At 49.6% G+C, this 25523-nt stretch overlaps 5 protein-coding genes across 5 annotated transcripts; 1 reads left to right on the top strand and 4 right to left on the bottom strand.

The window, feature by feature from the left end:
• The first annotated feature begins 393 nt into the window (after window positions 1-393).
• Window positions 394-5818, top strand: ONS95_001316 (uncharacterized protein). The gene is made up of 3 exons (XM_058494508.1): window positions 394-2757; window positions 2805-3997; window positions 4049-5818. The coding sequence occupies exons 1-3, from the start codon at window positions 804-806 to the stop codon at window positions 5213-5215; spliced, it is 4314 nt and encodes a 1437-aa protein (XP_058364713.1). The 5' UTR covers window positions 394-803; the 3' UTR covers window positions 5216-5818.
• Window positions 5819-6337: 519 nt separating this feature from the next.
• On the bottom strand, window positions 6338-10673 carry ONS95_001315 (uncharacterized protein; the record flags this gene model as incomplete). The annotated part of the gene is made up of 2 exons (XM_058494507.1): window positions 6338-9279; window positions 9323-10673. The coding sequence occupies 2 exons, from the start codon at window positions 10671-10673 to the stop codon at window positions 6338-6340; spliced, it is 4293 nt and encodes a 1430-aa protein (XP_058364712.1).
• Window positions 10674-10795: 122 nt separating this feature from the next.
• Window positions 10796-18758, bottom strand: ONS95_001314 (uncharacterized protein; the record flags this gene model as incomplete). The annotated part of the gene is made up of 9 exons (XM_058494506.1): window positions 10796-10801; window positions 10857-11149; window positions 11199-11896; window positions 11941-14179; window positions 14230-14450; window positions 14497-17299; window positions 17356-17688; window positions 17738-18055; window positions 18122-18758. The coding sequence occupies 9 exons, from the start codon at window positions 18756-18758 to the stop codon at window positions 10796-10798; spliced, it is 7548 nt and encodes a 2515-aa protein (XP_058364711.1).
• Window positions 18759-19509: 751 nt separating this feature from the next.
• On the bottom strand, window positions 19510-22207 carry ONS95_001313 (uncharacterized protein). Its single transcript, XM_058494505.1, has 10 exons — window positions 21910-22207; window positions 21612-21849; window positions 21497-21552; window positions 21262-21402; window positions 21146-21202; window positions 21018-21091; window positions 20883-20958; window positions 20562-20827; window positions 20108-20505; window positions 19510-20013 (listed from the first exon to the last, which is right to left on the bottom strand). The coding sequence occupies exons 3-9, from the start codon at window positions 21531-21533 to the stop codon at window positions 20134-20136; spliced, it is 1023 nt and encodes a 340-aa protein (XP_058364710.1). The 5' UTR covers window positions 21534-21552; window positions 21612-21849; window positions 21910-22207; the 3' UTR covers window positions 19510-20013; window positions 20108-20133.
• Window positions 22208-23640: 1433 nt separating this feature from the next.
• On the bottom strand, window positions 23641-25504 carry ONS95_001312 (uncharacterized protein; the record flags this gene model as incomplete). The annotated part of the gene is made up of 2 exons (XM_058494504.1): window positions 23641-24770; window positions 24841-25504. The coding sequence occupies 2 exons, from the start codon at window positions 25502-25504 to the stop codon at window positions 23641-23643; spliced, it is 1794 nt and encodes a 597-aa protein (XP_058364709.1).
• Window positions 25505-25523: the final 19 nt, after the last annotated feature.

The following is a 25523-nucleotide window of genomic DNA, read 5'->3' as shown; positions in this document are numbered from 1 at the left end:
GAGTTTATGTGTCGAATAGGCGACGGCTTTCTGACTCGAGGTGGACTCTCGGCTGTGGATAAGCGGATGCAGCTGAAGTATGTCCTATGGTGGGGAATTCATACGCTGGTAGTTCCTCATACTAGACTGTTGTGGTGTTGTGAAAATTGGTATGATATGTATAGTATGGATGGAGGAGACATCAAGAAGGCGGTGGAGTGGAAGCATTCGCGTGTTCTTCTGCCAAGTGACTACTGTGCTGTGCTGGAAGTGCCCAATCGGAGAATTGTCAGGGCGGAGTTGGGTGCTGCGCTGCTGCGCTACCACCCAAGCAGGATGCTGAAGGGCGTGCAAGTCAAGAAAATTGACAATTGCGGATCCGATCCCCCGCCCGCTGGTGAGCACCACCACCACCACAGCCAGACAGGGTTGGATGACTGTACACTTGCGATACCATCCTCAACTGCTGGTTATGATCTGTACTCAGACAACAAGAGAAGACAGAGTGCACTTTTTCTGAACAACTATTACACTGTTCTACATTGAATCTACTGCTGCGATATCCATCATAGACTGACTCATCTATTTCCGTGCCCGCCCGCCCGCCGTTGTCTCTTCTTCTGATTCAAATCTTGCTACTCATCCTTCTTTTTTTATACTTCCCTCTCATCTCACCCGGTTCACGCCTTTCCATTGATCTGGTTTGACATCCCCCTTTCATCCACCCTCATCCCATCTTCCGTCCATACCACTGCACAACTCTGTATCCGAACTGTGTTGTGCTCACGCCTTCCTCTTCAGTACTTCGGCCCGGCGCCCTCTAGATGACCACCATCGACGAGGAAGCCATGGACGAGTTCTTCAACTTTGACGATGCCGCCCATCCATTGGATGTCGGCATTGACCCCAATGCCATGGACTTTAGTCATCTATCGGACATGGCAGCCGGCCCATACGACATTGATCTAGCCTTTGCTACACAGACAGACGACGAGAACCACTTTACATGTCTTCAACATTTCTCGGCGCCAGAGGACCATCTTTCTCTTCACGTCAACGCCCTTCCCGAGACTGGAAATGGGACCGAGACTGCCATGCAGGATACCACCATGATGGGTCCCGCCGATTTCATGGATTTTCCCAGATGGATCGACGGTATGGACGTCCCAGCTCGTTCGTGCTCTTACTGCCAGCGTATGCGTCTCCATTGCAAAGTCATTAAAGAAGGTCTCCGGAAGGGCTCATGTACGAGTTGTGTTGCACTAGACCATTCCTGTAGCTTGACACATCCCGAGGCCTCGATCAAGAACAACCGCGGCGGGGGCTTTTGTGTTCCTAAGACCGTGAACGATACTGAAGACGCTACGCCGGAAGCTTGTGAGCATTGCTTCAAGCAAGGCATGGAGTGTAAGGTTATCAGAGAGGGAAGTCATATTGGATCGTGTATGGATTGTGTGACGTATGCCCGCGAATGCAAGGCGAGACCGAAGGACTTCCTCTCCGCTTGGGACCTGGAAGAACTTATGGAATTGAACCAGAAGAATCAGAGTCGTCAATGTCATAGCTCACTCCCAAATAGTAGGTCGGGTTCAACAGGCAATCTCGTGTCTCTCAGATCATCAGAAGAGAACATCAATGCCGAATTCGCTGAGATCGCTCCTAAAGTCGGTCCAAGGTTTTCTCGAGAATCGATACGGATCCTTCGAGGCTGGCTATCAACCCATCACGCACACCCTTATCCAACTGATGAGGAGAAAGAGTCTCTCATCCGGCAGACTGGTCTAAACAAGACCCAGATCACCAACTGGCTTGCGAACGCTCGTCGTCGGGGTAAAGTCAGGCCACCACGCTCCACCTCTCCCAGCGTCAACAACTACTCGAATGCGATGGACATTCCTAGACGAGCGACACCCGCATTAGAAAACATGAATCCCCTGGAAAGATGGAAAAACTCTCCTCCCGAAAACGAACCTGCTTCCGTCACTGCTATTGCCAAAGCCGTCACTGCATCAACATACTCATCTGGTCTGGCCAGTCCTTCACTCAGCTATGGACAAACGGACGATGGATCAAATCGCTCCATTTGTAATGTTTCTTCTACGAGCAGTTTGGGGACTTCTCACTCTAGCGGCGGTTCATTCGCTTCCGCGTTCTCTCATAAATCTCGAGGCTCATATGGCTCTTTCGGTTCATTCGGAAACAGAGGACGACGTCGTCGCCGTCGTCAAGCTCCGAAGCCCGTCACAGTCAACCCCGCCCAAGGTCCACCCCGTGCTTTCCAGTGTACGTTTTGCACGGAAACTTTCAAAACTAAACATGACTGGCAGAGGCACGAGAAATCGTTACATTTGTCATTAGAGCGGTGGGTATGCTCGCCAGATGGACCGACACAGTACTGTGCAGATTACGGACACAACCGCTGTGTCTACTGCGGTCTTTCTAACCCGCCCCTGGATCACGCTGAAGTTCACAATCATTCCAGTTGCGCTGAGCGATCACTAGAAGAGCGAACGTTCTACAGGAAAGACCATCTCCGCCAACACTTGAATCTAGTCCACGATGTCAAATTCCAATCTTTTTCCATGGAGACATGGAAAGTGGCCACACCCGAAATCCGTTCTAGGTGTGGTTTTTGCGGCATAGTGATGGATTCGTGGACGATCAGAGTTGACCATCTTGCTGAGCATTTCAAAGGCGGTAAATCTATGGCTGACTGGAAGGGCGACTGGGGTTTCGAACCACAAGTTTTGGACATTATTGAAAACGGAATGCCTCCATGTATGTTTCCCCTCAACTCTTGTTTTGTGCTCATGCTAACGTAATAGATCTTATTCACGATGAGCGTAATAGCATGAATCCATTCGAGGCTACGAAGGAGAAGACCAAGGACGCAAACGAGAAAAGTCTCGAAGATTACGTCAAAATTGGACTGGTGGAATATGTTCATGATGCGGTCTTGAGAGGAGGCGTGCCAACGGATGCAGATCTTCTTGTTGAGGCTCGCAAGATCGTCCACAAGGTAGATGACGTTGCTTTTGGAAAACATCCTGAAGGCTCTTGGTTCAGAGATCTCATTCTCCTGTCTGGAACAACAGAAGAAGAGATGCCCGAACGACCTGGCTCACCAAATTACTCTTGTATCAAGGGAGTCGAGCTAGTCAACGCTCAGGTGGCTCCAGAGTCTGCACATGTTGCACTCTCTACTTGCATCAAGCAAAGATCGTTGATGAAATTCGTTGAGAGCAAGCTGGCTTTGGGCCTAACGCCCACTGATAGCGAGCTGCAGGCCGAATGCTGCAAAATTCTCGATGATATTGAAAAACAGTCGAGTGTTCAGAGCAAGCCTGCTGTCGCTTGGTTCAAGTTTCTAATCAATCAATCGGCTTGTTGGCTTAGGGGCTTTCGAAGAAGGGCTGGACTGCCAAGAAGTTCCGAGATACTGTCTGAGCAGATCAGGTCCTTGGATGACAAGAGTATCGATTACAGCATCCACAACCACGCGAGATTGGTGCACGAACTGAAAGATTGGGTTCGTTTCCAAGTGTCCCTGGGAACTTACCCGAGTGATGTGGAGCTTCAGAATCAAGCACGAATGATCGTGTTCAAGAATGATGATCCGTGGAACCAAACAGCTATCGACGACCCATCGATTCTCCACCAATTCAAACAACAAGCTGGACTCGTAACCATGGGCGACTTTGCTTCCCAAGGACTTAATATGCCTGTCCTAACCGAAGTCAGTGAGGGATCCCAACCATCTCCAAAGGCTCTTCACTGGGATTTGGACAGCACTGGAATGACTCTGCCATCGCCTGGAAGTGGGGAGTCAACAGGGTCAACACACACTCCTGTCGATGCACCTCTCCACACACTCATTCAAAACCAGCCCTCTACGAATACCAATCCAACACAGCCGCTCAAGTACTTCTTGAATGATGCAAACTGTTATGGGAGATTGGCTCGAGAGTTGACTCGATTTGTAACGACTTGCATGTCACCCAACAACCCAAATCAACATGTAAGGCTTTCAACACTCTTTCTTTTGTCCTTTCCCTGCTAACAATCACAGCTTCCATCCGACGCCGAAATACAAAATCAAGCTCGCTGGGTAATCTATGACGATGACGACCCCTGGAACCAAACAGCAGCCGACAACGCCGAATGGCTCATCCGCTTCAAACGCGACGTTGGACTCTCCCCTTCCGACGGCCCCGGCCTCCCCAGCTCCCACCCATCATGGCGCATCGCCGATGGTGGCACTGGTTTCGCTCCACCCTTCCTCATGCCCCAAGTCCTCCCCCCATCCGACAAATTCTCCACCGACATCCCCGTCACCATCGACCACAAAACCTACAACATCAAAGCCAAGACGGCCCAGAAATTTGTCAAGGGCCTCTCTCAGCGCTGGCAGAAACCTGCACAGGTCTTCTGCTCCCGCGATCTCGAATCCAGTCTCAGCGCTTTCGTGCAGGCCGAACTCGCTGCTGGGCATTGTCCTACAGATGATGAGCTGCGCGCCAAGGCGAGAACGATTCTGGGGATGGAGAACACGGCTGCGGATGATGTCGAGCTGTTGAGAAAGTTTAAGGCTATGCATGGCATTACGAGCACGAGTATTGGGCTTCTGGGAGGTGGTGGCATGCCCATGGCGGTGATGGATGATGAGTTCCTGGCTGAGTTCGACAATGAGTTGAGCGGCATGGACTTGACCACTGTTGACTTTTCGGGGTCGAATTCGCTGTCACATTCACATTCAAATTCCAACAGCAACTCGAATTCTAGCTCTGGTGGAGCAAGTCCGGAGTTCTCCATCCCTCAGATGCAACAGCCCCAGCCGATTTCGAACCTCTCCGCACAACTCCAATCCCAGTCTCACTCCTCCTCACCTTCTCCCCCCCAATTCCAGACCCAGAACCAGACACACTCTCCGAATCAATCACAACCAACGCTCCACCAACCCACTCCCCGCAGCAAGGGCGACGGCCCAGCAATCGACTACGCTGAACTGTACCGCGTGCATGCCGCCACTGCTAGCCCTTTAAGAAGACGAGCGAGTGCCAAGATGGCTGCGAGGAATGGGTTTGTTCTTGGAGGTGGCACTGGGAGTGTCGATAGAGTCGGGAATGGGAGCGCGAGTGGGAGTGCGAGTGGGAGTGGTAGTGGGAGTGGGACGCTGGAAGGTGTTGGCGAGGAGTTTGTAGAGGAGTTTGGGGAGGGGAGTGGGATGTTGCTTTGAATGGCAAACAAATCCATCCATTGCAAGTGCCATTCCTCTGCGAAGATTTGAGGGACTTGCCTTCTTTCTTTCTTGATGACTTTTCCTACGTGGGCGGCAGTTTCTGCTTTTTCTCTGCTGAGATGATTGGGTTTGGGTTTGGGTTTGGGTTTGGGTTCAATTCGAATTGATGTATGCGAGAGGAGAAGGCAAGAACAAGCAGGAGCTGGAGCAGGAGCAGGAGCAGGAGCAGTAATGAAAAAAAAGGAGGGGAGAAAATAAAACTAGTCCTTTTTCTTTTTCTTTTTCTTTTTCTTTTTCTTTTTCTTTTTCTTTCTTTTAACTATTTCGGATATTGGGATAGTAGGGTCTGTTTTTTGGGTGGAGGGAACAGAACCAGGGAACCAGGCATGGCGTTTATGTATGTTTCCTTTTTCCTTTTTTGGGGGGGTGGGTCAACCCAGGATTGAGATGTTAAGTTATGTTTTCTTCAGATAGTTGCGTTAAGCTAAGTTAAGTTAAGCGAGATTCTATGTTTTTGTTGACGTATGAAAATGAAAAGGAGAGAAGAGGAAAGAAGATAAGGGAAGAGAAGAGAAGAGAAGAGAAGAGAAGAGAAGAGAAGAGAAGAGAAGAGAAGAGAAGAGAAGAGAAGAGAAGAGAAGAGAAGAGAAGAGAAGAGAAGAGAAGAGAAGGCATAGGGAATATATAGGTGAGTAAGTATTGGTAATGATAAACAGAACAGAACAGAACAGAACGAAAATGTGAAATATAAATATAAAATGTGAAATTTGAAATTGAATACCAATTTCGTTGATTGAACTCAGTCAGTAACTTACTCACTACAATTCTACCGTAAGAAAAAGAGACGATGATATCTTGATTTGTAGGTTGGATCAATTACTATAAATCAAGCTCAAATAGAGTAAACAAACAAAACTACATACAGTACATATCCCCAAACCGCCCCCTCTCCTTCTCCAACACCCCCCTCCAACACCCCCCTCCAACACCCAAAAATCCCTCACCCCAGGACCAAAAAAAAAAAGGAATCTTAGAAGAGACCGAACAAATAACTACATCCTTCTGGAGGCCGTTCGTTCGTTCCTCCATTTCGTTGCGCTGCTGTTCAGCCTGTTCTGCTCACCTCCTCGAAACAAACGCTCCTCCTCCTTCCCCTCCCTCCCCTCCACCACCCCTCATACTCGCATCCTGACTCGCAACAAAGTACCCAAAGCCCGCACCCTTCAACCTCCCAATCCACTTCAGCAAACTGATTTTCTCGAAGCCGCCCATGCCTAGTTCGACATATGGTCGTAGCACACGGCTGATCTCCTCAGATGAGATCTTGACGTGGCTGGCGTGGTGGATGAAGATTGGTTTTTTGGTCTCGGCGTCTTCGGTTGTGTTGGAGGAGGACGAGGGTGAGGAATTGGTAAATGTGGTGGAGAGCACGTCCCGCGCCATACTGTCTACGGACATGAGGTCCAGACTTCCGGCCCAGTCGTCTAGGATGGGGAAAGCTTTGATTTGGGTTGAGAGGCGGACGATGGAGTCGAGCATTCCGGCTGGGATACTGCTGTTCTCCTGGGAGCATGGAGTAGTGCGGTGGATGAAAACGGGTATACGCAGTCTCTTCGCTGCATTCTGAAGATAGACTTCAGCGGCCCATTTCGACGCCACGTAACCATTCGATCCATCTTCAGGAGGCGTAGACTGCGCGACAGAAACGGGGTGGATTTGTGGATGTTTGACATCGCCGAGGAGGAGTACACCTCCAGACGAGAGAAAATGAATGGGGATCTTGCGGCGGGCGGCGAGGTTGACGAGTTCGATTGTAGAGGAGACGTTGGTTTTCTTCAGCACGCGGTAGTCTTCCCAGAAGGCGCGGTTGGCGCCGCTGTGGATGATGAGGTCGATGGATTCAGTGAGGGAGTGGAAGTCTTCGGCTGAGAGCCCAAGACGACGAGATGAGAGATCGCCGCCGTATTCGATGATTTTGTCGGAGGGGTTCTTGATCCGGGATTCTTCGAGACCTTGGCCTTCTTTTGAGCGGATGGCGACGCAGTGGATTTCTGCTACGGTTGGGTCTAGTGCGAGTTGGGCGAGGATGTGTTTCCCTAGATATCCGGTAGCACCTGTGAGGAGCACTCGTTTGTTCTTTGTCGTTCTGAGAGGTTTGAGGTTCTCGAGCTCAGCACCGCGGACGTGCGAGATCTTGAGTCTGACTTCGTCTTCCCAGATGATGGGCTGTAGTACAGAGGACTCTTGGATCACAGCTGCTAGTTTGCCGAGTGTGCTGCACTCGTAGAGCTTGACGAGCGGAAGTACGATATTGAAACGCTCTCGGATCATGGATTGCAGTCTGACGAGGAGGAGTGAGTTACCGCCAATCTTGAAGAAGTCCGTGTCAGCATCTAGCATCACACTACCGAGGATTTGCTCTGGAATGACTTTTGCCCAGATGTTGGCGACTTGGATCTCAATTGTGGTGAGTTCGTGGTGTGATTTCGGCTGGGAGGCGGCTGTTGGTAAAGGCAAGGCTTGGATGGCTCGCCTGTCTACCTTTGCTTGGGGCGTGAGTGGTAGTTTGTCCAATGGTATGATCAAAGCTGGGACCATATATTGAGGGAGTTCCAATTTTGCTTGGAGATCGCTTAGGAAGGATTGCTGATTCTCGGATTCCACATTCGATAACACAACGTGTGCCACAATGAAAGCAGGATCTCCAACCACTGAAGCGATTGCTTCGGTTACCATGCCATTTCCAGCTCGAACGATTGTGCTTTCGATGTCGCCAAGTTCGATTCGAAGGCCACGCAGCTTGACTTGGGTGTCTCCATTGATACGTTCTTTGAACAGTAGCGTGCCATCTGAAGCCAAATATCCACGATCACCGGTGCGGTACATTCTAGTCCAGCCACGACTTTTCTGATCTGCGGTTGCGAAAGGATTCGGTATGAATTTCGACTTAGTAAGCTCGTCATTATGAAGATAACCTGGCGCGACTCCAGGCCCACCAATGCAGATCTCCCCAACGACGCCAGCAGGGAGTCCCTTGAGGGCTTTGTCAACGACATAGATTGAGTAGTTCGGGATTGGGCGACCAGCAGAAATTACAAGGTCGTCTTCATTCCAGTATGGTATCTCAATTTTCGTGCAAGATATCGAAATCTCTGCAGGACCATATGAATTGAACAAGCGAAGCTGTTGCAAGCCCAAGGTCCGGAACTCAAGAGCTTGCTGCGGGGCCAGACTCTCACCAGCACTCCAAGCGGTCTTCCACTGTGTACAACGAGACAATACGTCCTTGCCATACCGGATCCAGACTGAGTATTCGGATGGAGTGGCCTTGGTGTAAGTGATTTTCTCTTTGAGAATCAGATTGGTCAACTCAAGTGGATCGCCACGCTTCTCCTTGGGAACGACGTAAAGCGTGCCACCAAGAGTGAGAGCAGTGAAGACCTGGGCATTACAGATATCAACACTAACTGCGCTTTGTTGCAAGATCGTCTCAGCTTTGACTTCATATTCCTTTGTGAACCCCTCGAGCTCATTGGCCAATCCGGAGTGAAGGAGCACGATGCCTTTAGGTTCTCCAGTCGATCCGCTCGTGTACAGTATCATTGATGGACTTCCTGGAAGAGCCGATATAGGAATGGTCTCAGAAGATGACAGACCCGTGACGTTGATTATCGTCGCGGTAGAGCTCAGCCCCGGACAATCGTACATGGTCTTGTCGTGGGCAAGAATTGCGACAGTCTGGCAATTAGCGACAGTTCTGGCAAGACGGGGTATGGGATTGCGAAGATCGAGAGGGACATAGACCGCGTTGATGCGCAGGATCGCAAGCATGGAACAGACAAAGTCTACAGACGGCTCCTGGAACATTGCCACCCTTGACCCAGCCGTCACACCACTTTTGACCAATGCCAAGGCGATCCCTTGGACCCGTTCGAGCAACTCGATGTATGTCAGAATCGTGTTATTTCCGTCCTTGACAGCGATTCTGTCTGGATGTTGCTTGATAATGTCATCTATTCGGTGGACCAGTGTTGCCGGCCATTCCGGGATCATTGAATTGCCTGGAATATGTTAATCAAGTATGATATTGGGAGACTCACGTACCTTCACCAAGCAATGCCACTTGTTTTGTTTCATCAGGAGTAGCAACAGTTGGGTCATCCAGTCGTACTCTGGCGCTTGCAACGAAAGCTTGCAACAAATTGATGTACATGCTCATGAGTTGTTCTGTATCCTCTCTTGAATACAAGCCTGCCTGAGTTTTGAGTGTGATGACGGAATCCCCAGTAATACTCTCCATGATGTCGATGTTGAAATCATACGAGGTGCGACCGAAATCCCAGATATCATCATCAGTTGTGCAATTTCCGAAGGGTTGCTTCTCAGGGGTTGTCTGACGATAATCGAAGAATGCTTGGAACAGCGGACTGTAGGTAACGTCTCTCTGAATATTCAGCTCATTAACCAATGTGTCGAATGGTAGCCGGTCGTTTGCAAGAGCAGCATACGCTTTGTCGCGGGTCTCCTTGATGGCTTGCGCGAAAGATTGTTTCTTAACCTCCCGGAAGCGCAACGGCAGGAGATTCAGAAACAGACCCATGACCTCCATGGCGTTCTTCTCGGATCTGTTAGCGTCGGCGATACCGATACAGAGGTCATCCGTATCCAATAATCGGAATAGGAGTGCTTTCATCGCAGTGAGGAAGAAGTGGAATGAAGTTGCATGGTTCTTGCGAGCGACCTCCCTAATCTTGAGGCCTAGAGCTTGGTCGAGTCGGTGGTCGACCATGTTCTGCGCGTATGTGGTTACTGGACGACGATGCGTGACATCCTTGAAAGGAAACAGAGGCAGAGGGGCAGGAAGAGTAGCGAATTCCTCTCTCCAGAAGCGAAGTTCATTCTCCATCAAACCTTCCTCGATCGCACTTCGTGTATTGTTTGCAAAGTCGGTATACCTGAGCATTGCTGGCTTGAGTCGATTGCCATTGTACACTTCTTGGACCTCAGAGAAGAATATGCTGAAACTGTGACCGTCCAAAGCAATGTGAGGATACCCGACGATGATGTAATTAGTATCGGGAGACAACTTCAAAAGAACAACACGAAGTGTTTCGCCCTGTTCAATGTCGTACACGTGGGTTCGGACCCTTTCAAATTCTACCCTGACTTCATCTTCATGTTCGATGTCCTTCTGTTCAAGGTGGAATGGAGGATTCTCGAGGATGCCTTGGACAAGTTCGCCTGGCTCTTGCTCGAAGAAACACGTCTGCAGAATCTCATGTTTCTCGCCAACAACACGAATTGCATTCTCAAGATCAGGTATGCGCAAATCCCCAGACATACGGGTAGAGAAAGTGATATTGAAACTTGTCTGATCTTGTAAATAATGCTTCAAGAACCAGAAGGTTGCCTGTGGTATTGACATTCTCTCAGTCCGGATCAATTTCCGTGACATGACTGGTTCCTGTAGCGCTTCCAACTCCTCGACCTCCTCATATAGATCTTCCTCCAAGTCGCTCAGACCCGCTGTTGTCTCCTCGATTTGAGACAGACTGGAAGCAGGGGTCGGGTGGAAGTTTAGCTCTATAGGGGAGGATTCAGCATCTGAGGTGCCCGAGGAGGTTTGAGTGGTGTCTACCTGGATGACATCTTTGGTCGGCTTCTCTTCAACAGCAGCTGTCTTCTCAGAGCCAAGGTTAGGCATGAAAAGCTTTGGCACCTTCTCCAATGCGTCGCGAAGAAGTTCCTTGATGGAAGCCCCAGCCAGCAGTTTCAAGACTGCCATGTCAACCTCAAGCTCTTTCTGGAACCAGGTTCGGATGTCCACTGCGACAAGTGAATCCACACCCAGCTCAGACAGTGGAACTTGTTCGCTGATTTTGACATCGGCAGGCAGTTGAAGCGTGATTTGGATTTTGTTGAAAAAGCAAGCTTAGATAATAGTGAGCATTTTGTTCTGGTATGGATATGGACAACTTACTCTTAATGACCTGATAAGCCTCATCCAGACTGGTAGCCTTCTCCAGCTCCTGCTTGACGGGAACAGTGTTCTTCTTGTCACCTGTGCTCTTGGCGATTTCTTCTTCCACGACGAAATGGGAGAAGCGAGGATTGTGGTACCAAGGCACTGGCGGGTGTTCATTTGCATCGGTTCGTCGAAGGCCTGCAATAATCTCAGGGTTTCTCCCTGATTCGGGCTTCCCAGCAAGGACAGCTTCAGCGAAAGTCTGATGGAGATCTCTTTCGGAGGTGAAGCTCGTTCCGGCTCTGATGAGGAGCTGATGCGTGAATAGAGCGGCGCGTGAGAGGTAGCCAACACCAATGATACCAGCCAAGTCCATGACTGAAGCTGCAAGCCCACGCTTTCGTCGCTGGGCAGCCAGACTCGTCATGTACATGTTAGCAGCGTTGTAGTTTGACTGGCCACTATTCCCGAGGATGGATGCAAGCGACCCGAACATGATGAAGAAGTCCAAAGTGTTCTCGGAGAAACATTCGTCGAGGTATTGACTTCCATCAACTTTGGGCTTCAGGACTGAAACCATGGTGTCCAAGTCCATATTGGAAAACATGGTGTCTCGAAGAATCATGGCACCGTTTGCAACACCGGCAATTGGAGGGTGCGTCTCCTTGATATGTTTCACGAAAGCATGAACTGCGGATCGATTGGTGACATCCCTTCACTGGTTAGCATATGCATTCATGGATTGTTGAGCACTTACAAAGAGTAGATAGTGATGATAGCGCCCATATCCTTTAGCATTTGCAACCATTCGTCGCTCAGCTTTGGATTACGGGAAGTGAGCACGAGATACTTGGCACCTTTACGAATCATCCATTCGCAGAGTGAGTTTCCGATTTCTGCTGTCAGACCAACAAGAATGTACGTCTTCTCAGCCGAGAACAGGTTGTTCCGGTCTGCCAATTCAACTTTGACGGGGACTGTAGGAGTTGCGCCCCATGCCAGTACCGAGTTCAAGAAACCGTTATTCTCAACACGAGAGTTGACATCTTTGAGAGCAATTGTCTGAGATGGAGTCAAGGATTCGGCTGATTTCAATTTGATTTGAGCGTAGTCGGTTGCTATCCTCAAGAGAATGTTCAGGTGATCAAGCTGTGGTCCAGGTACAAGCTCAGATTCTGTCGCAAAGAATGAGGAAGAGCCCTTCGTCTTGCAAAAGGTTGGAAGGCAAGCACCAATGCGAGCAGCGACTTCCCCTGACTCAGTTCCGATATCCGAGAAATCGAAAAATGCAGAGACTTTCTCCGGCAGGATTGATTTGATTCTCTGCAGCGGTGCTTTTGTGGGGATCGAGATGTGTTGAGAGCTAGCTGTCAGAGTCTCTCCACTTGTGGTGAACACTATTCTGAGCTTCTTCTCAGATGCTCGTTGCTTCAAGAGAAGTTCGACAAGAGGTTCCGATTGATGGACAAGGATAGTTGAACCTTCTTTCGTTGCTGCGAGGACAGAACTTGTCACGAGATATCCGGATGCCAGGAGTAACAATGTCTGCTCCGAGCCTTGTGCAAGATCGATAGGAGCTGTGAAGTAACTTGGTACAGTGACGATGCTGGCATTGTGTTCTGAGATGAAGATGACGTTTTGGTTCGTTTGACGATTGATGCCAAGTCCGATGAATGCAAAGCCCACGTGCTTCATCTTGATCGACGTCAACAAGGAGTGTTCGACTCGAATCGAGACAAGATCTCCGGCGGATTGTTCAAGCTGCATTGATCGAATATCATAGCCCTCTTCAGAATGAACAAGCTCAACTGGGTTTGACTCTGGCGCAACCTCCTCAGTGATGGGTCGCCTCTTGGAATTGAATCGTGCGTTCAGAACCTCTTCCTCATATATACGAGGAATCATGAGAGTGCCTTTCTCGTAGGCCATTTCTGGCTCAACAGTCCACAGCATCTTCTCAAGCGCACCTTCTTGCTCCCAGAAGTTGACAACTTGGAGCCTCATCAATGTTTCGGCGATGAGCTTCGGTTCCGGTCTGCTTCCAATCTCGATGTCCAAGTATTGGAATCTGACATGAGGGATTTCGAGACGAACAGAGCGTCCAATACCAACACTCATGTTCGCATATGGGTCATCAGCTCGACACCCGGCTGTGATCCAAAGCACGTTGCTTGCTTGGTCAAAGAGTCTCTTCAAGCACTCAAACTTGACAGCTGTAAAATCTTTGAAGACCGGAACATCCAAGTCTGTGACACTGAGGACCGAGTAGTTGGTGGGGAGAACCATAGAGTTGATATCCTCAACAGCATTGATGGTCGTAATCCGGATGCACAATGGATCTAGGAGTGAAGATATCTCCTTGGTGAAGTTCGCAACTGAAGGAGTTGTACCGCCGACAATAATGAGCTCTTTGATCTTAGGCATCAGGTCTGGGGAAGAGAAAGGTTCTCTGAGGAATGAAATCTTGTCGTCAACTGCTTGAGCCGCCATGATAGATACCGGCAGAACAACAACATCATGCTCAGGAGTAATGGCATCGATGCCCGCAAAGCCAGACTTCAGCAGCTCTTCATTCCATTGGGTAGAAGTTATTGTAGGGGCGAGAATTCGGCCTTCGTCCTTACCAGCCCACCAGCCAGGCAGACCACCTTCATCAAATCCAAGTCTCATAGGGCCATTGTTGGTGATTTCGAGAAGCAGAAGATATCCACCTGGCTTGAGGAGACGACGAGCATTCTTCAGACTCTTCTCAATGGATTCCGTGGCGTGGATCACGTTGGATGCGATGATAATGTCGTAGAATGCTGGAGCGAAACCTTGAGCGACGATGTCCTCTTCGATGTTGAGTGTCTTGAAGAGCATCTTGCTTGCATGGTCTTTGAATTGTTCTTGAGCGCTTGGGAAGAAACCAGCGGAGATATCAGTGAATGTGTAGGATGAGTAGGACCTGCCTAGCTTATGCAGGATTGACTTGGTTGCTCCACCAGTACCACCACCTGTCCGGAACGTGAGCGCAGACACAAATTGAGAGGACGATTTGACTTACCGATCTCAAGAATCTTGGTATGAGGATATCTGTGAGAGATCTGCTTCATCATCCGCGAAATATACTCGTTGGACTGTGGAATACCCAATGCCTCCTTGTAGAACCTAAACAGAACATTGTCCTTGGTCATATGACTCAAGATGTCGGTTTCACCTCGGACTGCAGCTGGGAGGTTCTCTCCCACAGCAACCATGAGCTGGACATCGACACTGTCGGGATGACTGATTGAAATCAATAAATGTTCTTGGTTTGGGGTGGAAGTCTTACCTCTCTGAAATTGCGATAATCTGGTCATGTGTATCACTTTCCCACTCCTTCTTAGCGAAAGGGTGCTTATCCTCAGATACAAGCGAGCAGATATGAGCAGCGAAATTGAACAAGCTCTGGAAATGCGACGGAGATGCCTCCTTCGCTGCTGCGCTGAATCCGTGGTGCAAGTTTCGGAGATAGAAGAAGGCGAGTCGCTCCAAAGTGTACGCAAAATCGAGCTCTGCTGGAGTTGCCCTGTCGGCATCGGTGACGATCAGATCACCGTCTGGGTTTGCAACCTTCCACAGAGTCTCTGCGAAGATACGGAAATCATCGGCCGGAGTTGCTGGAGCAAGTGGCATGGCAGTCATTCCTTCTACTTGGATCACGGTATGGAGGGAGTCTTCGCTGTAGACATTTACATCCGCGAGGATCTTGGCAGATGTTGTGTCTGTCAACGTAGAGTAGAATGGGAGATCAACAGCCTTGCCGTTTTCAATCTCGCAAAGTAAAGGATTGATACTGATTCGCTGGATATGCGTCGGGACATGGATGGACCACAGTCCACCATCGTTAGGTGCACAATAGGCAAGGAAGACAGCTTGAAAGGCAATGTCGATGACTGCTGGATGCATCAAGAATGATTTGTACTCTTCGGTTGTCATTGGCCTGGCGATGAGACCACTGGCATAGTTCATCTTTCGCTTTGTTGCTGACATACCCTGGAAGTCGAGAGTATACTCGTAGCCAATAGTCTTCAGATGTTCGTAGAATCTGTCAACAGCAGTTTCAATCATGTTGGGGACCGGGGGTTCCTTGGCTGGGAGAGCCAGGGGAGATGGCTCAGCGATGGTGACTTCGACTCGTCCGGTTGTCATGACTGTCATCTCTGTCGAGCTCTTGTTCAATGCAGCATATATTGTGAAATCAGCAGTATGAATTTCCTCTGTATCATTCTGTGGGGTGTGGTTGAGATCGAAAAGTACCTCAACTCCAGAATTCTCATCGTAAAATGAGATTGCTTTGTGGATGAAGAGATTGTGGATCTCGATGAGCTTAGCGGTTTGAGTGGCAGGAATGAGCGTTTCTGCAGCTTTCAAAGCCATACAAATGTACCCAGCTGCAGGGAAAATGATTTGACCTTGCAGCTGATGGCCCCGCAGCCACGGAATCTCCTTAACTTTGAGGGTATTGTGCCACTGAACATGCTGTTCTGTGCTGCTTCGACTTTTGACACCAAGCACTTCATGCGGTGGGTCGCTTCGACCGTGGAAGGCCCTAGTAATGCGAGACTCGCACCAAAAGCGACGATCATGATCGAATGGATAGGCTGGCAATTCTTTGAGGAGAGCGGGCTTGGGAGCTGACTGACATGCAAACTTCTCAAGACCTTGAAAGTTAACAGATGGCTTGTTTGTCTGCATCCACAAGAATCCGATAGCGTTTGCAAAAGAATCCAAATCATCCTTTCCTCGGCTGAGCACTCCCGAGTAAGGAACGGGCGAGCCAAGCTTGTCAGCAATTGTTGAAAGTGCTGGACCTTGGAGGGCAGGGTGAGGCCCGACCTCCAGAGCGGCTGTGAACGACCCGACGCCTGCCACGGCGGATTCGATAGCCTGAGCAAACTTGACCGTGCTGACCATGTTATCTTTCCAGTAGATGTCTCCAAGCTCGGAAGCACTCTGCATCTGAGCACCATCGCGCAAGCTGGAGAACCAATGCGTCTTCTTAGACGGCTCAAGAAGCTTAATTTTGCAAGCTCGGAGAGATGCCATGTAGGGCTCAGCGCAAGGAATCATATGGTGAGAGTGATACGCCGTATCCACTTTGAGCATTCGGACAAACTTTTTCTCCTCCTCAAAGATCTCGACTGCTTCTTGAATCGCATCAATGTCACCAGACAAGGTGACGCTTGATGAGGAATTGCAAGCAGCAACAGCGACTCGACCTTCAAAGTCGCTCAACTCGCAGAACTCCGCGGCATCCTCGAGCGAGGTGCCGACAGCCAGCATAGCACCCTTCTCTCCGCTTTCAGAGCGAGCAAGCTTGGCATGGAATCCACGATAGTACGCAATCCGGATAGCATCATAAGATGTAATGAAACCAGCAGCATAGGCAGCGCCAATTTCTCCGGAAGAGTGACCGACGACGGCATCGAACTCCACTCCTGCGCTCTTCAGCAAGTCAACCAGAACGACTTGAACAGCTGTACAGAGCGGTTGAGCCAAGGCTGCTTCGCTGAGACGAGAGGCCTTGCCATCTGCCAGAATCTCAGCTTTCAGAGACCATGCTGGACGGTCTGATTCGGGGAGCTCCGCAAGTGATCTCTCAAGGCTGTCGATAATGGCCTCTGCCGTCTTGGATTGGCGGATCAACGCTGCTCCCATAGACGGCCATTGTGCACCTTGGCCAGTGAACACACCGAGAAGGCTTGATACACCTGGAGCGGGCCTGACTGCAAGACTCTGGATCTTGCCATCTTTCAGTGCTTGGAGCTTGGCATCAATTGTCGCGGACAGCGAAGCTGCTGATTGAGATGAGAGCGCGGCTCTGAATGGGAACGTAGAGCGGCGGTTTTGAAGCGTCCACGCGAGGTTTCTGAGCGAAATAGAACTATTTTCTTGGAGATAGGTAGAGTACTGCTGCAGTTGTGCCAGCAGAGCCTTCTCCGACTGGGCAGAAAACACGAATGGCGTAAAAAGCGGGGGTTCGCTGCTCACGTGACCGCTGATCTGCTTGTAAGACTCCAAAGTTCCGTTGACAAGGTGCTGCTCAGGATCGAAAGCTTCGAGGATGGCATGGGCGTTTGTACCACCAAATCCTACTTCGATTAGTACACGTGGAGGTGATGATTTTGAAATCCTGGTTTCTACTTACCAAAACTGTTGACACTCGCTCTTCGAGGAACTCCTGGTGGCAGGCGTGGCCATGGTTTAGCCTTTGTGGAGATCTCCAGGTTATTGTAGAACGGTTCAACAGTGGCACTGAGCTTGTCAAAGTGCATGTTGGGGGGGATTGTGGAAGTTTGAAGTGCCAACGATGCCTTCAACACTCCAGCAAGACCAGCAGTTCCCTCAGTGTGGCCCACAATGGTCTTGATAGAGCCAACGTATAGCACATCTTGGGCATCCGATGACTTGTTTGTTGGCCCAAAGAATGCACGACTGACAGCCTCTGCCTCGACAGGGTCACCGGCCGGTGTTCCGGTTCCTTTTAAACGTCAGTTATCATTCCGTATAGGTTGCTCCACAAATCTTACCGTGAGCTTCGAAGTACTGGCACCGGTCATTCTTCTCCAGCACATCGAGGCCAGCCTTCTTGTACGTGTCACGAATCAAGTCTGCTTGGGCATCTTGACTTGGCATAGTTATGCCTTTTGAACGACCATCCTGGTTGACGCCAGTCTCGCGAATTATGCATTCGATATGGTCGCCATCCTCGATAGCAGCACTCAAAGTCTTCATCACCACGGATGCAATACCCTCACCTCGAGCATATCCATCCGCTCTCTCATCCCACATATGGGATCGACCGGTTGCAGAAAGCATATGTAGCTTGCTCTCAGCAATGAATGGGACTAAGTCAAGTTCAGCGAGTGTTCTGTATTAAATACAATTCTTCCAACTCTAGATGGATTTCTTACCTGGGCCAAGGATCAAATTGGCACCTGCGGCGACCGCAACTCTAGACTCGCCATTTCTCAAACCCTGCACCGCCTGGTGCATCGCCACCAAACTTGAAGAGCAGGCGGTATCGATGGTCATCGAGGGCCCGTGCCAATCGAAAAAGTACGATATGCGATTGGAGATGATGCTTCGAGCCATTCCAGTCGCAGCATAAGTCGGCATACTATCGAAATCGTTGACAATCAGGTCTCCATAATCGGCACACATGAGTCCAACGTAGACCGATGTGGAAGAACCTTTCAGATCTTCGATTCTGAGTCCAGCTGAATCAAGGGAGTCGTAGACTGTTTCGAGCAATACTCTCTGCTGAGGATCCATGGATTCGGCCTCCGCCGGCTGAATGCTGAAAAAGTGAGCATCGAATTGACGGTTGTCCTCGCTGAGCAGGTAAGCGTCTCGGATGTCAGTTGCTCCGTGATGGGTGCCATCCTTGTGGTAAAATCCGTCAACATTGAATCGATCAGACGGGATGGGTGACAAGACGTCACGTGGGTTCTTGAGTAGGTCCCAGAGCTTGGCTGGGTTGGTGGACTCGCCGGGGAAGCGACAGCCACTGCCAATGATGGCAATAGGCTCTCCACGTTGAGGTGCCATTGTGTAGGGAAAAGAAAGATGAGTTGAGTCTAATTCTCTAAGTTTATGGGTAGTCTTTAGAATAAGAAATCTTTGATGGCGGATGGTCGAGGAAAATGGAATATCACGGGTGTCCTTGCCAGTAGATATCACAATCCGAGAAGTGAGCTTTGGCAGCATCAAAAAACGTTTGACCCTAGTTGGACCATCTTCTCCATCCTTCAACATCCCGAAATCGCCGAATTTTCTAAATCAAAGCTCTGGGTTGAGAAAGTGGCGTTGCCAAGGCCGAAAAAGCTCTGAATATTCTCTCCTCGTAGCATCTGAAGCTGATGAGACGAGATATTCAGAATGAACTTGACGCTATTACACTTTGGGAGAGCAGATTCCTTCGACGGGACATTCATCCTAGCGTGAGTATTGTGGCTTACCGGGACTTTGGCAAAATCACGGCACCACGGAACAGTACCAACCTACTCGCAAACCCACAGGGATCAAGTCGACTGAAAATACCACCATTGGTGGCATTGCTTGTTGAATGTGCATGGAAATAGTGCGGCAGAGACCTCTTGGCAGAAAGTTGCAAAATCGCCGAATTACTTGAGCTTGTCCTGGAAACGAAGCTTATGATACAGCCTCCTTGGCATCGTTAGGTGGCTTGAAAATAATACCGCCGCAACGACAATAATGAGAAAACTGTAGATCATTCTGACTTTCATTTCGTCTTCGGGCCTTTTGTCAGATCAGTGATTCAAATCACGTCAACTTGATTTTGAACATTTCAATTTTGCAGTTCAGAAACGGCGAGAGCGTTGAGGTGATTGAATCCAAAAAATGCTATTTCTTGTTCCATTGATAGATTTCGGAAAAGTACACAAGCTGTTCTGAGTACATCTCAGAATGATTTGTAGTATACTACTCTAAGAGAAAAACAAAATGAATCATTTTACCGATTAGCTCGAAAACCAAACAGGGCTTTTTATACAAGACAGTTTAGTTCAAATATCTCGATAAACACAACTACCTTAGCAACCTTTGGTATCTCGCTTCAAATGATCCACAGAAAACTCAGAATGTAATAACTCTAGGGATAACCTCTAGATCAAATTATGCAACATGCTTGAAAATCAAAACCAAATTCAATGATTTTCAAACACTCCAATCATCTTACAAAATGCCTTCTCCCCTGATATACTGTCCTTTCAAAATAGCATCTATTCATGGAGCCGGTTATATCCTGGTTTCGTACCTGGAACTTTGAGATGATGGCCATCTACTTCAAGTAAAATTAGTTTCATACACAACAAAACTAACAGAAAGAAAAATCTTGGGAGCAACATGGGAGAATGGCCGAAGAGATCATAGCTTGCATTTACCGACACAAAATCGGAATGTCTCAGACAGATGAACTCTCTGTCTTCGCCGCTTCTTTCGCGGGGATAGCTGTACCCTCATTCGACGCCTCCCACCCAAGACCAGATTCCAGCGCTACGCCCGCCCGCGTCTCCTTCCGTTCGTTGCGTGACTTCCGCAGAGCTGGGATGTACTTTGCCGGGCTGTACCACTTGAGGTCGCGAAGTTCTTGGCTGTCTGGGCGTTCTTGCCGGAATCCGACGTTGGTGAGGTACCGAGATGGGTGGTACCAGTTGAAAATGAAGAAGACAGGGAGGATAAAGGAGGTCTCGAAGACGTAGAAGTTCCATTCGTGAGTGACGAGGTATCCGTCCTGACCGGTGGAGAACTCGATCAGGCGGTAGATACAACGAATCTACGAGAAGAAGGTCAGCAGTCGCCAAGTATCTTCACTAAATTTTCAGGACTCACGAAAATGAACATTCCAGCGATGTTGATTGCCCACAAGAATTTAGGCCACTGCTTGTCAGGCCAGTGCTGCTCGAACCTCTTTGCCACTGAGTGAAATCGTATCGATATAACCAGGAAGAACCCAAAACAGACGAGTTGGATGATGAGACCAATCTTCATGATCTCGAGTCCGTTTTTGGCTTTCTCCCGGTCAGAGTCGGTGCTGTCGGATCCACCCATGACTTGAGTCACGAAAGCACCAACATCACAAGTCACAAAGAGCGGTGCTATACTTAAGATCAGATACATAACACGTGTGCGGCTGTGTCTGAGTGGACTTACTCATGTAGCGTGGTGGGATCCAGAGATGCTTTACTGTTTGATATTCCTTTGGAGTAGCATGAAGTGCAATTCGTCCCTGAGAAATATTCTCATCAGCATTCTTGTCGATGAATTCGTGAAAGATTCAAAACATACCGTAGCCATGTAGCACGCAGCAGCCATAACTGCGGGTGCAATGAATATCATGACAAACTGAAGGATGTAAAGTCCTGTTTCAGAAAATCAGAAATGCGAAACTCCATCAATGTGTTTCTTGCACACACCTTTGTCCCCCTCCTCCGCAACTGAAAATATGTGACCCACATAACCAATTGCTTCCACTGTGCGTCGTCAACTCCAGTCCCAACTCCCTCACTCAGTGCTTCATCTCCAAACATACTCAACGCTCCAATCACCATACAAATCCAGAACCAAGTCTTGTATCTGAAAAACTGGTAGGCCGTCACAGCAAACGCCACGGTGTACAGGATGCCGAACACAATGGCGGGCGCCAGCTGAGGCTCGTAGTCGTACCAATTTGCTATGTAATCACATCATGATCAGTAAGATGATCTGAAGATTCAATACACCATGCTTAGAAGACAAGGCAAATGCTCTTCTGATGTGAGACTTACTAATTGGTACCTTTGGGCCATCATTGATGGATGCCATCCTGGATAGTTGTGGAAAGCTGTCGTCAGGATTAGAAGCTGAAATAAGCAAGATGGATCAACCAGGTGGGTTGCTTACATGCAGATAAGAGCAATAGCCTCACGGATAGAAGAACACTTCTAGGGCAAAGCACGTCGGTGTTATGAGCGAGTTGGGTAGGACAACGGGAGGAATGGACGGCCGCAGAGAAAAGAAAATATGGCCCAGAGTTTTGCTGACGAGAGATGAGGTCTATTCCTGCGGCTCTGTACGTAGGTATGGGAAACATATGGAGAAAGATATGGGACTTTCCTCCGCTGCCCAGAGCGCCAACTATCTTATCACCAGGTTTAGTGTTGTGCTGTGCTCATTTCTTGATGGGCGGCTCTCCTCGTACCTCGTACCTGCACAAGCATGCGGACCGCCAGCCACCGACGCCCGCCCAAGCCATGTCTTGGCGACTCGAAAGGCATAATGGTGTTTTGTATATTTGGATGTTGGTGAGAATGAAGACCGGTGGGTCGGTCGGCATTGGCTATTGAACCACCGACTTATGCCTGAGCCTACCTGCGATGTCGGAACGGCGCCGGGGCTTAAGCGAGAAATTGTTGACGCCTAAGCGAGAGCGGGGCTTGGCAACGGCGGCTCTCAAGTACCGTTCCGTCCGTGCAGAGAGTCAGATTGTCAACATGTAGGATCGACTTAGCTAGGTAAGCTTATACGCTCGATGGTTTCTAATTCTCCGAGTGCTCGCTTGGCACGCACTTGGAGCTTAAAGCCACCCACCCCCCTGCCACGGGACGGCAAGGGCGGGAGACGGGAGGCTTGCGGCTTGCGATTCCGTTAGTGGTAAGCAGCCCTACGGCGCGTGCAGGTGTTCTTGCATATGTGCCACGCTGGCCGAAAGATAGTCCGATCCCAGTTGTAGCTCAAACAGACACCATTGACCTTTTAGGGTAGAGAGAATCATCCTGGGGTGGTACATCCACCTGCAGGGTCTCTGATTTAGGTCTCAGATACTAAAGATTACTTACATACATGGGTACACAAACTACGTTTCTAAAGGCGACTTTCGTCGTCTTGATGCCTTACTCGTGGACATACAGACTTCCTTTTCCTTCTCTCCCTTTCTCTCCCTTGTTGTTTGCCCAATCAGGCCGGCCCCTCCCGTCTCTGTTCCCATTACCGTCTGAATTCAAAGCTTCAACCCGGCCAAGAAATGGGAGCACTCTTCTCAAGGTCTTACGGCTCGTATCATCGGTACTTGACTGTTCGTCCAATACAAGAATTCGAGCTCACCGAGCCGACCTACCAAATGACAGCCTGTGCCTCATCTCAACCTGTTAGCTCATCCGCTTGTCTTAAGTAAGTCCCCAATCCCATGCGAGTCATCATGAATGGAGCATCCCGCGTTCTCCCGCCCTGGTCGATCAACGCCCCACGTTCCATGTTAACGCAGGGTATCGGGTACCTATCTAAGGCAGCATGGCGAGGTACTTGTACAACAGCTTGGTTTGACCACTAGCCAACGGCAGGGGATGCAAAGCGCCGAGGGCTTCTTTTCAAGAAACTTCGCTAGAGCGCCTTGACCACCCTCTGTGTTTATTTACTGCCAAAAGAGGTTAAGTCATGAACAAGGATTAGAACCTAATTACCGTAATTTACTTCGTGCTGATGAGGACAAAAATAAATCCCTGGTCCCTTCGTTACCACAGTCGTCATATTGTGGTACAGCGCTTTTGTTCCTCGCAGCCCAAAGACCAGACACCAGACACCCTGACCCCTCAACGCCAACTCTGGCGTCAGCCTCACAGCTTGCTTCGGATTGAGGACCCTAGTCACTGTGGATACGACTGCCGACAACCCTGGAGATCAATCAAGGATTTAGATTGTTCTATCGATCTCCCCTCCCAATTTAGCAATCATTACGTCGGCAACCTCCGTTTTTGTAGGTTAGCAATTCATGATACTGCAAAGAATGGTAAACTCTAAAGCGCGCTAAGAATGCTGTTCCCCTTTCTAACGTGTCCCAAATCTACCTAGTATCCGGATATACTGTTCTCACATCACCTCCGATAGCGTCATGTCGCACCCCATCTCATCACATCATCCCAACTCGTATATCGTATCAGAGCAGTGCTGAATCCTTCAGCATATCCGTCACCCCTGCTACCCCCCTGTGCAGGATATCCTCCCGCATCTGAATCTCTTTCAGCGTGAACTGCATGGCAACCACGTGTATGCGACGCTTCGGATCGCCTGTTGCACAATTGGCAGACTCTTGTGTCAGGGCGGCGCCCGCCTCCATCTCCAAGGGAAAGCATGTCATGATGCCCTTGTCGATGCGATCGAGCAGATGGCGTATGGCGTGCACCAACAAGAGGATCTGCAGTTCGCTTGAGGCTGGCGGCGTAAACTGGCCGAGTCGGAGGCTGGGCAGGTCCCCGGCCGCGGTGGGCTGCGCAGTGATGTTTGAGTTTTGCAGTCGTAAGCGCAAGTCAGATACGAAGGGATCGCAGATGTTGAGAAGTCGGAGGTAACATGTCAGCACCAGGAAGAAAGTCGCATTGTATTGGCCGCCTGATGCTGAGCCTGAGGATGGGGTTTGATTGCTCTGTACGGACTGTCCAGAGATGCCGGCGGCATTTGTTGGTGATACACTATTCCGGCTGATGTTTGGACTCTTGGCAGCATTAGCCCCGGGGGCATGCGTCGCAAGCCGATTGAGTATATTGATGAAGGCCTGAGCTGTGGTGAAGATTGAATCGGCTTGTGTGTCGGATATCGCCTGGGGTTGGCATTCCGTTGATGCGAGTGGATTCGTTGAGATGTTGTCCAACTTCATGGTCGCGAGACCATCACCAACGCGTCCCTGAAGCCCGACTGCCGTAGCGGGAGACGATACAGAGCAGCGGTAAAGCATGCTTTGGAGTTCAGCCAGGTCTTGAATGCAGTCATTCATTGTGGCTGTAGCGTCTCCATACGGATCCGTCGGAGAAGATTCAAACGAGCTCAGTTGGTCACTGAGGCTCGGAAAGGTGTGGTTGTCACCGGATAAGTCCTCGTGAGAAGGCCAGTGGATGCCAAAACTTTCAGGGAACAGGTCAGAGAATGGTTGGTTACCGTTCACATGGTAATCTGCTGCTCCTGGAAGGGTACTCAAGTGAGGCAGATTCCACTGTAAAGGTTCGAAAGTCGTAAATATGCTCAGGTCCCGGGAATTGTCGTAGTTCGCATGTGGAATGGTACTCGCGTGGTCTGGATTTATAGAAGTTAGAGCAAAACTCGTACAGCACTCGTACACCGCAAGAAGATAGATTGAACTCACCTCCACCGCTGTGTAACACGGTACTCGATGGGCCCAGCACCTCACCGTCTAACGGCATCATCACGTCATTGTCTGCAATGCTCCAACTCAATGTCGGACTATCGGTGGTTGGGACAGTGAAGCTATCTCCCACCTTTCGCTTCTTTGTTTTCGACTTTGTCTTTGCTGGAGGTTCCGGGGACTGCGATACGTTCCCGTGGACCACCAAATCTTGATGTTGGTGCAGGACTATATCGCCTGACGATAAGGTTTGTTGGTTTCCGGGAATAACTCCGTTGGTACTGTAAGTGCTGCCACTGTTGCTGGAACTGCTGTCACCAACATCTCCATCCCCATTGTTTTTGTTGTTTCCCGTTTGGTTCGCATTACTTGTGCATGGAGGTCGTCCCAATCGCATTGGCGTTCCGTATACGCATTTTGTGTTGGCTCTGAAGCATCTTTCGCAACCCTCGGAATTGCTGAACATGTCCGAGCGGACACAACGTAACTTGTGGCTATGGCACCTGTTGCATGCCAGACGTGTGAATCTTTTAGATGATGGTGAGATGGACGAGTCTGGCTTTTGGCCATGTTTGACTGAGGTGTACCCTTCTACATCGCCGACACTGGCATCGCTTGTCTCTCCATTCGCAGTCTCGAGGCTGCGAGCATTGTTGTCTGTCATATTGAATGTATTCTCTGTC

The sequence above is a fragment of the Cadophora gregata genome (assembly GCF_030347475.1).
Source record: "Cadophora gregata isolate MNR1 chromosome Unknown scaffold_1, whole genome shotgun sequence".
NCBI lineage: Eukaryota > Fungi > Ascomycota > Leotiomycetes > Helotiales > Ploettnerulaceae > Cadophora > Cadophora gregata.
Note: the sequence above shows the minus strand (reverse complement) of the source record. Positions and strands in the feature narration are given on the sequence as shown.

What these genes read in the sequence shown, in the direction of transcription:
- ONS95_001316 (XM_058494508.1), top strand. Translation starts at nt 804, where the DNA reads ATGACCACCATCGACGAGGAAGCCATGGACGAGTTCTTCAACTTTGAC. An exon ending in TGAAAACGGAATGCCTCCAT is followed by an intron (nt 2,758 to 2,804) that starts GTATGTTTCCCC and finishes CTAACGTAATAG; the next exon opens with ATCTTATTCACGATGAGCGT. An exon ending in CCAACAACCCAAATCAACAT is followed by an intron (nt 3,998 to 4,048) that starts GTAAGGCTTTCA and finishes TAACAATCACAG; the next exon opens with CTTCCATCCGACGCCGAAAT.
- ONS95_001313 (XM_058494505.1), bottom strand. Translation starts at nt 21,533, where the DNA reads ATGGCATCCATCAATGATGGCCCAAAGGTACCAATTA. An exon ending in TATGGTGATTGGAGCGTTGA is followed by an intron (nt 21,203 to 21,261) that starts GTATGTTTGGAG and finishes GACGACGCACAG; the next exon opens with TGGAAGCAATTGGTTATGTG. An exon ending in TGCGGAGGAGGGGGACAAAG is followed by an intron (nt 21,092 to 21,145) that starts GTGTGTGCAAGA and finishes TTTCTGAAACAG; the next exon opens with GACTTTACATCCTTCAGTTT.